The 13,475-nt window shown below is 38.2% G+C and overlaps 2 protein-coding genes across 3 annotated transcripts in view; both read left to right on the plus strand.

Moving 5' to 3' along the window:
• Nucleotides 1–7,247, plus strand: part of tgfbr2b (transforming growth factor beta receptor 2b) — a 38,812-nt gene extending 31,565 nt beyond the window's left edge. For both annotated transcript variants that reach the window (XM_008411087.2, XM_017305089.1), the window contains exons 8-10: nt 161–302; nt 5,188–5,300; nt 6,147–7,247. In XM_008411087.2, coding sequence (XP_008409309.1) covers nt 161–302; nt 5,188–5,300; nt 6,147–6,407 — 516 coding nt within the window. In that variant the 3' untranslated portion in view covers nt 6,408–7,247. The remainder of the gene's footprint in view (nt 1–160; nt 303–5,187; nt 5,301–6,146) is intronic.
• Nucleotides 7,248–12,321: 5,074 nt separating this feature from the next.
• LOC103465887 (acidic amino acid decarboxylase GADL1-like) overlaps nt 12,322–13,475 on the plus strand; it is an 11,306-nt gene continuing 10,152 nt past the window's right edge. Inside the window, exon 1 of the mRNA XM_008411088.2 lies at nt 12,322–12,679. Coding sequence (XP_008409310.2) covers nt 12,547–12,679 — 133 coding nt within the window. The 5' untranslated portion in view covers nt 12,322–12,546. The remainder of the gene's footprint in view (nt 12,680–13,475) is intronic.

A 13,475-nucleotide genomic window follows, 5' to 3' on the forward strand; every position in this document is an offset into this window, starting at 1 on the left:
GTCAGTGCAAAGTAGCCTACAAATTCTTTGGTGGGGGGCGGTGAGGGACCTGGATGAAGGCTAGGGGGGCGCTGGCCCAAAAAAGGTTGAGAAACACTGATCTAGTGTGTGATATTTGAGTGCAGATGTGAGTGAACAATTTTTAATGTGTGACTTGTAGGTGGGTACGGCACGCTACATGGCCCCTGAGGTCCTGGAGGCCCGACTCAATCTGGAGAACATTGAGTCCTTCAAGCAGACCGACATTTACTCCATGGCTCTGGTCATGTGGGAAATGACGTCAAGATGCAAAACCATAGGAGGTGAGTGTGCATGTGGAAACACTTCTTGAAGAAGCAACGCAAGTCAGTTGAATCAATGGTCTGCCTACAATCCCATGTGTCTTTGTTGTGCTCAACAACAAAAAAAGGGCCCATCTAACTGCATTCTAGGACAGAATATTAACAAAGCCACTCAGCTTTCAGAGTTTAATAAACAATGATAAATTACAAAAATGTGACATATACAATCAAAGCTAACGAACATCTCCATATAGAGCATACAACTATGCCTATGTAAGATATTTTATTAGTAATTTCTTTCTGCAGGTCTATTTTGTTATAGAAAAGTATTGCAATATTCAAACCCGCAATTTAGCAAGATATGTAAATCAGAGCAAGACCACCAGACATATTTTGTCTGGTGGTGAAAATATAGTGTAATTTACAGAATTACACTATTAAAAATATAAACAAGGGCAAAATGCAATCTTTTAGTGTACAGTAATCTATAAAACATAGAGCTGCCTATTTGCTACACTTGCAGTGGAGATGAAGATGGTCCATTCAGGAAAGCAGAGCTGCATCAAACTTTATCGTGGAACTGCAGAAAAAAGAAAAAAACAAAAGCAAATATTGAATTGTTAATACATGCCAACATGTTTTTCCATTAGGATCATTTGAGAGAAAGTGAACAGCAGCAGCAGCTGAATATGTTAACAAATGTTGCAATTTTGGCCTCAGTGGAACCAAATCTCAGACTTTCAGGTGTGAAAACACCCTTATATTTAAGGCATTTTCATTCCACCAAGTTTTTGGTCAGAAATTATACACAGGCATCTTGTAAAATATAATTAAGCAAAGTACAAGTGTATCATTTTGGGAAAAATGCTCCTGGAGAGAACATGCATGCATGAGGAGAACATGAAAACTCCATAAAGGTCGACTGGCTGAGGAGTAAACCCTTCCTGCTCTTTCTATTATTAAATCGTTGTTTCTCTGTCTGTCGTGAGGTGAAACTGATCAGACAGTGATCCGCACTTCCTTCCACATCGCCTTCCTGTCTGTCTTGTTGTACTTTCACACAGTGTGTATTCCTCACTCACTTTGGCGCCACCCCTACATAATGACATAGAAGACTTCAAGAAATCCTGGAACTCTTTCCTCTCCTGCAATACTGGGACAAGTAAACTCCTCCAATGAACTGCTGTTTTGGAAAATACTGACGAATGACTACTTGTGTTTACTGTGGTTGCTTCTGCTACCATCAAGGATATATATGCTAATCTTTTGTGAAACTTTTGTTGATTTATGCGCTGAACTGGTTATTTTGCTTGTGGTTTGTTTTGTTTTGAGGTGTGGGAGAGGTTATGTATGTATGTGTTCTGAAACAACAATAAAAATTTTAATAACAAAAAAAAAAGAATAAGAACTTAGTAACACCCTGGCCAAATGTAGGATACGGCAAACTAAAGCTTCTCCAGTCAGAGAAAACCTTCACTGTCTCCCTGTGTGTTACACGGTGCAGACAGAAGACTGCTCTACTGTTTCCTGTTATTCAGGGGACGAGGGGAAGTCTGATGGACTTTCTGTCAGTCTGTACCTTAACCTCAGCTCCAGGTTAGCAGCAAGAATGTGAGGAATGACTGATATGAGGGAAAGACAATCTAGACTGCGTTGTTGCCCTTCCTTGGGCTGAAAATCATGAAGGGAGAGCTGCAGCCGCTACTGCACTAGTTTCACCTGGCTGCACAAGTCTGTTACCAGAGTATGAGGCTGAGAAAACAGATTATGTTTTTTTTTTTAATACATATTGAAGGTTGTGCACATTTCCTTATTTGGTCGTAACACAAAGTTTGTTTACTGAAAACACAGTGGTTTGTTATACTACAGTTCCTGACACAGTTCTGCACATTTTAGTACAAAGTCCTAGAGAATAGTTTACAGACACAAGTCACTGAAATATATTAAACCAGAGATCATAAGGACATTTTTGAATAGTTAACTTGACATGACTTACATCACTTTTATAAGAGAGACACTTCATGAACTTATTTATAGAAGGATTTAAAGCTGCACTGTCTAACTTTTATATGTATAAAACATTATTTTTATATACTTTTTAAAATTATTATTCCTGTGACATTATGATATGAGACAGATAATCTCCTCCACCTCCTCCCTGTGCTGCTGTTGCCATCTGAAGAAATGTACCGCTCCTGGTCAAAAACAACCAATCAGAGCCAGGAGGAGGGTCTTAGTGCTGTCAATCAATCTCATGCTCACACCGTTCCCCAGCTAAGCTACAGCTAAGCTATGGCTGTGAATGCTACAAATGCTAAGGCTAGTTAGCATAGCCACGGATGATGGCGGAAATAAGGTTTTCCTGTAAAGGTAAGTTGTTTCTCCACCATTATCACACTTAGCAGCATGTACACAAGGATACATGCTGCTAAGTGTATCCTTAGTGTATCCTTAGAGCTGTCAATCAACAAGGTCCAACAAGGAGAGATCGATCTTGTCACGTTGTCTCATACTGTCACGTTGTCTCATACTGCCATGACATGAACAAATATGGAAAAAACATATTTGTGCAGAATTTGGAGACTTAATGGCAATTCTTAGGACGTTGGCATCACAATCTTCTGACAATCATTCTCAGTAGTTTTAACTCATTTTAAACTGAAGAACAGAGAACTCATTTGATGGTGAGATGATCTGTTTTTTATGTGATGTCATGTTCAGATTTTCCTAGCAGAAATATTTTTGCCTCGCTCTGATTTTCAAAAAACATCCTCAGTTAAGTCAAATGCAGATACAGTTACATATACACAAAGGTTTGATTGTCTTCCCTCTGCTGTATGCAAGCTAGATGGTTGTTTTCTTGTTTTCTGTGTGTTTCTGTCTTTGTGTTCTCTTTAGATAAATTAGAATATACAGATTCATAAGTAATAGACAGTCACCCTCAACCTGTCCTACTTCCATACCTTCAACAAGTGTTCAAGTCTATCTGTGGGTTTCTGCATAGCAACCACAGGGGACAGAATAGTAGACTGCATTAAAACCCTCCTCTGGCATTGCTGTTGTTGTCTGTTATATTATATGCCTCAAGTATCTCCAAACATTCAATTTACATGCCTGAAATTAACTCTGTCACTCATCTCATGTACACGCTGCTAAATGTGTTAAAGGTAAAGAAACAATTTACTGTCACTGGAAATCTGTTGATCCATTGTCATCAGTGGCTATTCTAACTAGCCTTAGCATTCACAACAGGCTCTGCTGGCTACAGCATAGCAGGGAGCAATTCCTCATGGAGGGTGATACATAAGCCCCGCCTCCTGGCTCTGATTGGTTGTTTCTAGTTAGCACTGGGAGAAGACGGATGAGCTCCATTTTTTTCCCAGATTTTCTGTCTCATAACAAACTATGATCACATAGGTAGAGTTTCAACAAATATGTAAAAAATATATATATATATAAGTCACATACGGCATCTTTAAAGCTGTTTTAGTGATTTTGATTCATCCTTTTTTTTTTAAGTGAGCGTTTTTCCCCAGATACAAATTAAAACAATCACAAATTCCCAGGAGTTTATGTATGAGCAACATATCTTATGCGCTGATTTTGGAATGCAGTGTTATAATCCTGTTTTATAATCCCAGAGCACAGCTCACCTTTCCACTCACTGCACCTGCATTTTACACGTTTGTGTTCAACGTAGGGCAACTCTGTCAGTTATTAAATGTAGTCGCTGTGACACAATCACCGGTCGCAGTTTTATTGCTGAAAATCAAAGCTTTTCTTTTCGTCTCGGGAATCTCTTTGTGTTGAGAACAGGTGGAAGATTGAAGTCTTGGTGATTGTTCCGATGTGGAAGGAGAGGGAGAGGTCAACAAGGTTTCTCCTTTGTGCTGCACGATGAATGCTGTGCAGAAGACTGTGTGGTGTTCCTACCTGCTGTACAGCGGGAAACACGAGCACACCACCAGCTCTGGCGTAGATAACCTCCAGGAGAAGAATCTGGGCCGGCCCGGGTGGGTCCAGCTTTTACACACTGAAAGTGAGGGAAGATCCACATTTTAAAAATAGGAAGCAGAGGCTTGCAGAGACAGCGTTTCTCCATGGACCTCTGATCCACTTCCTGAATTGAGGTGCAGATCAAATTTCAATCCTTCCTGCAGCTGGGAGAGACAGATAATGGTGTGAAGGAAAGCTGCTACCAGATTTCACATTCACAGATCCAGTTTTAGATTGCGATCAGTAGTAAATCTACACGAAGCTACAGGCTGGGAAAGCCTGTATGGGATCATTGTGAATCTTCAGCATCTTGTCCCAGCTGTGAGCTTCATGCAGCATTCTGTTTGGAGCTGAAAACAGCTGCTGCACTTTCAGTCCGCTGAGGTCTGGATTCAGGCCTGGAAATTCATGTCTCATACTTTCCAATTAAAGGTTTATTTATTTATTTATTTATTTATTTTTGCCATAACCAAATCTTCAACAAAAACAGAAAATATTAATAATAATAATAATTGTAACACTGAGAAGCTGCGTTTTGATGATTTGATGAATTAGTTTTCTGCAGGAATGAATTTGTAGTTTTGAAGGAAGTGCCATAGTGAGGCGTTTCCCCTGATAAGGCAGGATGAACCGCATGTCTCCACAGTCAGCATTATTCCAGCCAGGCTGGAAACGACCACCAGGCCTTTTGACTCATCATAGAAACTCCAACGTTAATCTGTTTTTCTTCATCAGCCCGTGTGTTTCCAGTTATTGTTCAAGTCTGCTTTCAATAAATAACAATGCACAAGTGCTACAGATTGAAGAATGATTTTTTTTTTTTTCCTGCTTCCTGCTCAGAACAACACCTCTCCCCTGGTTTGATCCCTTGTTAGTGTTTTTATTTTGTTGTTGTTGTTGTGTTTTCCAGAGGTGAAGGACTATGAGCCAGCGTTCGGCTCCAAGGTGCGACAGAACCCCTATGTGGAGAGCATGAAGGACAGCGACAGACCCGACATCCCCGACAGCTGGCTCCGGCATCAGGTCAGATTTAAAGATTTAAATCAAAAGTTAAAACCACAACAGCTGATAGAAAATACATTTAAAATAAACAATGCAGGAGCACAAAGCAAAATCTAATGTAAATAAATGTGGATGAACACTGAGGTAAATGCTGCATGTTTCAGAATTTAATGTGTGTTTTTGTAAACAGCGCCGAGAAAAATGTTTTTTTCTTTGCATGTCTTCTGATTTTATTTTTATTGATTTATTTATTTATTGTTTCTTACTTGTTTTAGATCATCAATACATTTTTAGGTAAGGTTAAAAATAATCTGAGTAAATACAAAAAGTTATTTTTAGTCAGTCATCATGTCAAGAGCTTTGCCAAAAATTCAACTGCAGTACTCACTGTTTTACCCAAAGAGGGCAGCACTGAGAATTAAACAAATTTAAATAAAAAATATGATAGTTTGAACAGAAACATAAAGATATCATCCCTAACCGATTCAGGCAGTTTTTCTGCAATAAGAAAAGGTTGATTTAGGGCCGTGACGTCTAAACTCTTTGCAACATGAGCCCGAATCCCAAAGTACTCACGTATGTTGCTTTTCCAACTTAAATTGCAAAGTGGCATGTCTAACTTTCTAGACACTGGAGGGCCAAATTTGTACCATTCTTGAACTGCAGTCGGTGGCCGCACAAAATTCTTCTGAAGGCCCCGGGCCACACTTTGGACACCCCTGATTTAGAGTTCAGTTAACGCTAAAAGATCTGGCAATGAGTTGCGCTACACGCTTCTTTGGTTTACCAGCCATTTGTTCTGTAATGAAACAGGGAACGGAGAAAGAAAGAGGCTCTCAGATCTGTGCTCTACGTCTCCCTCTGCAGGGCATTTTGGCTGTCTGCACCACGATCAAGGAATGCTGGGACCACGACCCAGAGGCCCGTCTCACGGCCCACTGCGTGGCCACACGCCTCGCTGAGATCGAGGAGGAGCTGGACAAGCTGTCAAGCCGCAGCTCCTCGGCTGAGAAGATCCGATATGAGGTGCACATCCCCGTCACCATGGAGATCCCAGAGGAGGAGGTGAAGATCTCCGAAATCCAGAACATCATAGCTGCGGACTGCTCTGTGAGCGACAAGAAGTGAGGCGGGGATCTGCGGGCTCCTTCAGGGACCTTCCAGTTGGTCCGGGTTAACACGGCGGACGATGATGACGGTGGTGGTGATGAAGAACTGAGCTCTGGCGGGACCCCGACCACAGCTGGAGTCTGAGACACCGTGTTGCGTTCAGCTTTGACTCAGCCCTGGTGAACATTAGGGCTTTCATGGCTTCTAGAATGTTACAACATGTTGAAAAGCTGCAGATCCAAAAAATAAAATAAAATAAAAATAATAAATAACAAGAATGCCAATTTCTTAGGAGAATGCAGAGCCTGACAGGCTTTTCTCTGCATGATAAATAGGCCAGTTTGGATTGAACCAATCAGGTTTTACATGCATTTCGTCATGACCTCCTTCTGTATTACAGATAATAGTCATTTTCAATCATTTCTGTATATATTTTTTTCACTAATGTGCCTTAAAGTAAATTTTTCTGTGTGTACTTTGAATACCAGAGAAGTGACCTTACCACTGTTCAGTGTCCGTACCAGCAGGTTGGTTAATCAGGAGAACAGGTCAGTATATTTGTGTCTTTCTGTTTGAATGTACTTTTTAGTGTTTATACTTACTTACATGTTGTTGTTTTTTTTTCTAAACAATAAAAAGCCCACTGTGCATAGGAGACAGTAAATATACATAAATAGCAACAAAAAGGAAAAGTCATTTTATTTTTTTTTTATTTATTTATTTTTTTTGCAACTTTTCAGGATGCATGTCTTAAAATAGTGTATGTCTTCATAAACATGCATTGTCAAAGAACTTTTACCCTGTAAGTCACATGCAAGATATTATAAATCATGTATGAATTAAATATATTTACATATACTTCTCTGGTTCTGTGTTTTTCCTTTATTCATCATTATCATTACTTTAGCTCGCATTAAAAAACCTGTTGACTGGCCTTTTTCTCATCAGGTAGCAGTGTGAGAAAGACATATGTCATGCAAAATCCACCCTTCAATTTCAATTGCATATTGATGATTCCCTCATGGATAAATGGCTTCTAAACAACAAAAACCTAAACGCAGAAGTTGGAACATACAAAGTCTACGTCCAGTTCAGTGATGTGGGCATGGATGAAGCAGGGAGCTTATTTAACTCTTTCTAGGTAAAAGTGAACTCAAACAGTTAACAGCTTGTTTCCTATTAGATGAGATCCATTTTGAAAACTGAAAGCCCAGACATGAAAAAGGTGCCTGAAGTTGTAAAATATTTGAGCAAAAGTCACTGAGAAATGACTGATTTGTCTTTTTTTTTTTTTTTTTCTTTGAAAGAAAAAATCTGGTCCTCCAGAAATGCTTAAAGTATAAACATCCAGCCTGGATGGTGACCAGAAGGAAGATGAAGCCAGGCACAGTGTACAAAGCCTGAGTAGAGTAAGGAGCTCTGGACCAGTCTGATGAAAGTCACGCCATGATAAATGATCCAAACCGGACTTAAACAGATAAATGAGGCTTTCAATTTTAAACCATTGCAGTTATCAGCTCAAACCACAACAATGAGCCCTATTTGGTGGAATAAGACCGCTTTGGCATCAGCTGAAGGGTTTGGCTTTTACTAAACATGCAGTAAAAAATTGAAAGCTCTGTGTTCCCTTTTATGTGTGGTGTACTGTGAAAACACTGTGTGCTCGTAAAAAAAGAGAAGAATTTGCCTTCAAAGTCTTAGATAAATAAGAAAAGACATACATTTCTACAAAGGTTCATGTGATCACAGCTTGCTTTGAAAAGACTTGTGCATTGTTTGCTAAATCCTTCTTCAAGACTTGAATTAGAAACCCGGTCCTTCAGAAGCGGGTGAAGAACGTACATCCAGCCTGGTGAACAGACCAGGTTCAGTGGACCAAACCCTGGGAAAACACACAACTCCAGTGCAGTCAGTGTTCAGAGAGTGTTAGCCTGAACTAGCTATGCTAGTGCTTGAGCTTTTATGAAGCTAGCAACCTTTAAGCAAACTGTAAAAACAAGAAAAATACAAAAGATTCCCAAACATAAAGTGCAGCAAGTGAAAATGTTTTTTTTAACTAGCTTGGGTGTTAAAATACCTCAGATGTGTCACAGTAAAGAGAAATGTTATCAATATGAGAAACTACAAGAGCAACTAATTCTTGTCTGTGCAACAGCCAAACAGGTGACATGCCTTCACCACAGCCAGAGATGTTCAACTCATTTCTCTAAGTCAAGACTCAAGTCTTCTGAACCAATTCAGAGCCAAGTCTCAAGTAATGAAATAAACGTTTTTTCATCAAATTCATAATGTCCAGCCTGCATTGCTATGGGCTACAGGCTATGAGCTATAAGCTACAAGTTATTAGGCTTACCCCAACTTGTACCGTTTCTCTGGTTCATACAAGGCTTGACCTCATGGACGCTGTTCTTCCATGGACAATAGACTGTTGTTCTGATAGTCAAAAAGGAGTCAAATATGTTTACAGATCTATCCCTGTTTTCTTAAATAAAATGTGATATTAATGCCATGATGTCATTTTTAAGTTTGTCTACACACGTTTTTGGAAATATGGTAATGTAATCATTTTGAATGACATATTATAGATTTTCTGCCAACAACATTGTGTGTTTAACACCAGTGAAGAAACCTTTAAAGGTATATTATGATGAAAACCTATCAGACTAAATTATGTACATTAACTAACTTTGATTCAATATAAAATCAACACAAATGTACATGTAGATCCAAATTCAGATGATGGTTGAATCAACATTGATATGTCAGTTATGGTTGATTCAACATGTTAGTTACTAACCACTTTCAATGTCCAGCTTCAACGTGGATTCAGTGTTTCTGTGTGACTATATTGCAATGTTGATTCACTCATATTTCGCTATCTGGGATAACTTTAGAATTTTAAAAACTATATGCTTATTTTATTGTACTTTACTCCTCTGTAGATAAATAACTAAATATCCACAGGTTCCTCATTGATCTATATGATCAATGATAAAACAATTCATTTCTCAATTAATTGTTTTATCTTTCTTTTCTTATTCTTAATCATTTTATCACTGATATAATTATCTGTTTTGTCAGTTTTTTTTTAATGTAGTTGTTTTAAATGTGTGTCTTTAATTTTTGTCCTGTGTTTAATTACTGTAAATAATATCTGACTATATGAATACATTTTCCTGACTCCATGACTAACTGAACTCATATAGAGGACACTACACCTACATCTTTTGCTTTCATGATGCTAACATCTATTAAAGGTCAAATTGACTATTTGCTTCTGCATATTTGTAAAAAGAGAAAGGCATATTACACAGGATTGATTAATAAGTTATGTTTTATGTTTAAGTGTCAAAAACTGCCATAGGACCTTTTCCTAGTATCTTATCTGAAGAAAAACTTGGACTAGAGCCAGATTGTTCCAAGAAAACACAATATAAGGTGTCATGATAAAACTGCTTTAATGAAAACACATTAAGACAATAGTTTCAAAGTTATCCCAGCTAATATGTGAGCTCAAAACATTTTTATATAACCTGGTTTTACTTATGTCCATGAACTCTCAAAACCATTGATTCTGATTTGTTTGCAGCCCTTGGGTTCCTCTAGTTACGCTTGAAGAGGTGCCGACACATCATATCTTATCTTATCTCTCAGTGAAAGAGAGAGAACTCTACAAAACCTAACAAGTACCAAAGCAGCAGGAGAGAATTTCAGATGAGTGTGTGTCTTCCCAGTAATTGGTTTGTGTTAGTGGCCAGACTTTATTGCAGGTTGCAAACGACTCAAGACGGGCCATGTCATGTTCAAGGCCTTTCTTGCTCCTTAATGATTTTATATTCACAAATGTCTGATAAAGGTGACAGGTTCCAAAAAAAAATTTAACTCTTTGATTCTGATCAAAGGTCAGTCTAAGTTCATATTAGGCTTTAGCAGGAGAAGGCTTAATACATATATAAATATATATATTTGTACAGCTCTGGAATAAATGAAGAGCCCACTGCACTGAGCCCCATTGAAAACCTCCTGGTTATTCCACCAAATACTGATTTCTGAGTTAGAACATTAGTATTGTTGTTTCTAAATCAATGGTTCCAAATGATTTTCTTCTGGGACACCCTATGGGTTACAATAAATTCCCCCCAAAAAAGGAAAAAAAAAGTCTACTGGCCACACACATCCTTCAGCCAGACATAAACCTATACATATATTTTGTTTTCAAACTTCACTGAAGTTTATTTCACACTTCAGGTTGCAACAAAACAAACTACAAACCATATTTACAGTGAAACACTTTTGTGTAACTGAGGGGAGCTGGACAACTGAAGAGAACCCATGGAGAGCGAGTCACAGCAGAGAGGCAGCAGAATAAACGGACGAGATTCCTGTGGGATGTTGTCATATTTTGCAGTGTGGGAAAAGATCACATGTGAAGCAGCTGACTGACTTAAAGTTCATTTCTCCCGATTTTCTTTATGTTTCACAGCACTAGCTGCATTTCCATTACCTATAAAATTGAGCAAATTGAAATTATGAAAATAAATTAATTTAATGGAAAAACACCAACTTAAAATCATTTTATGATAAAAAAAAAAGTTTTTGTGCTAGGAAGAGGAGGTTTTCAGCCATGTTGAAATAGATGTTTTATACGAAACTGCAAAGGTAAAACTTTTTTCGCACGGCAATCCAATCCAATCCACCGGATGTTACTACTGGTGAAAACAACGAAGACCACAGTAAGTAGCCGGATGGTGAGGGTTTGTTTAAGTTTTTCCAGACAATGAGCAGCTGGCCCCATCACAGCTCTCACAGTTCAGAAAACGCTGTGTCATTCCAATCCACAGCTCTTCTGTAAATTCACGGACTATAATCTTCTCAAAATGCTGTCTACAAGATGCTCCCAAGTGGGCGGAGTTTGTTGCTCAAACGCATGAATAAGATGCCGACGTTTCCTCTGAGATGATGAGTGCTGAATTATGAATATGTAAATATTTACATCCGGTTTTTCCATGTTTTTTAATGACCTATTGAGTGAGCAAACACATTTCTGTGTGACTTTAATTTAATTTTGCAACATTTCAATTGCGAAATTGTGTTTTTGTGCATATTGGTAATGGAAACACAGCTAGAGTGGAACCTGACACTGAAAGTATCGCCATAACAACAAGAAGTCATCACCCACTGAACTGAAGTTTTTCTCAGATAACATGACCTTTGGTCTCTCCCCAGTCTTCCAGACAAGGTCACCAATGGACTATATTGCCTGGATCTCCCTTTCTTTTCTATACTTATCATTTGAATACCCCATGTGACTGATATTGACAGATTCTTAGATTCATTAACTTCCCTCAGTACAGTCACTTTCAGTAACTTTCCATCCTGAATGAGAGGGGCAATGTTCAGTTTAGGGATCCCGTGGCACAGCAGCGTTTCACCGACTGAAAGAAGATTGCACAACCTTAGGTTAGACTGCAGCTTTGAGTGGATTTGTGTCGTCTACGTGTCTTTCACTTCTCCCTGCATCAAAATGTCCAGAGTTCAAAGTTCAAACAAAAAAAACATAAGCTCAGTCATTGGATCTGGAGCAAAATTAATTTTACATATTGCTTGACTGGAGGATAGAAAGATTAAAATCCTGAAGAATGATATGCAGCTTAGAAGTTTTCATGATACTGTAGTTTGTTTTATTTGTATTTTTTCAAGCCTTTTGTGATGCTTCTTTGTTGAAGGTCATCAAGTGCAAAATGTTCAATGATTAGCCAGAGCTTCATTTATGGACTGAAATCTTTCAAACAGCTTTAAAGTGGAGAGCGGCCAGCAGAGGTGTTCAGGGCTAATTAATGCTGATAGCGCCCATTTGGTTTCTGCACCTCCAGCAACCAATTTGTTTTTATCACTGCTGTAATTATGTGCACATCTCTAAGCAGTTATGGTTCGATGTGTCATAAATATCTGTTACTACTCTCCAGTCTCCTGCTTCTGCTTGAAATGCAAATATATTTATTTGTATGCGAGTAAATTTTGTTTCAAAAAATCATTCTTGTGTGATAATTATACATAGCATTACATAAAACTGTAAATTCACATGTAATCAGAAAAAATGGTGGCATGGTAGAGTTTCCTGGTGGTTTAGTGTTCACATGGATCAGTGGGAAATTCCATGACATCAGGACAGTCCAACCTTCTGTCTGTATATATAGAGGCATCTTACTGTAAGTGTGTATTGGGCTGCAGGCAGCAACAATTACAGTTGCATCAATCTGACGATCAAAGTATGGAGAGACACATGAACGGTGAGTTCTACAAAACACAACTTTGTTCATTGAATTTTTTTCTTTAATTTAATTCATTCATTTACTTGGTGTGCATAACAAAAGCTATGGAAGAAAAAAAGTAAGATTTAAAGTAAGACTTTTTTCTCAGAATTACGACTTTAATGCTAGATTAGTCCGAATGTTTTGGGGGAAAAGTCTAAATTCTGAGATCAAAGTAAGAATTTTTTTATTTTTTGGATAGGCCCTGATCCTGTGAGATCAGAAGATTGTGTCTTCTGTGAAGGAAGCTCATTTCGGCAGCATGTCCAATGGATTTTGTTCTTTAAATCACAATCCACATCTCATTAACAGGTTATGAGATGGTACTATAATATTTTTATAGTACCAAAATATTATTTGGTACTATAATATTTTGACATTATAGTATCAAATAATGTCAAAATATACTTGTATGTCTTCATAGTTAACAAGCATTCACAAGCATATGATCATTTCTGGTTTTTTGCAGTAAAAAACAGTGGAGGAATCCATCAAATGACTTAAAGAAAATGATTTAAAAAATCTTTAAATCTTATTTTACAAGTCAGTAGTAAAATCCTTACACTATTTGTTGGCACAATTGACACAAGTGATTTCTCCTTGTGGAAAGATGATATGGAATTTTATTTGCATCCTGAACAGAGATCAGCCTTTCCTGCAGCATTGCACCTTCAGTCTGGGTGTTTGCGTGTGTGTGTGTGTGTGTGTGTGTGTGTGTGTGTGTGTGTGTGTGTGTGTGTGTGTGTGTGTGTGTGTGTGTGTGTGTGTGTGTGTG

The sequence above is a fragment of the Poecilia reticulata genome, linkage group LG6 (genome assembly GCF_000633615.1).
Source record: "Poecilia reticulata strain Guanapo linkage group LG6, Guppy_female_1.0+MT, whole genome shotgun sequence".
Taxonomy (NCBI): Eukaryota; Metazoa; Chordata; class Actinopteri; order Cyprinodontiformes; family Poeciliidae; genus Poecilia; species Poecilia reticulata.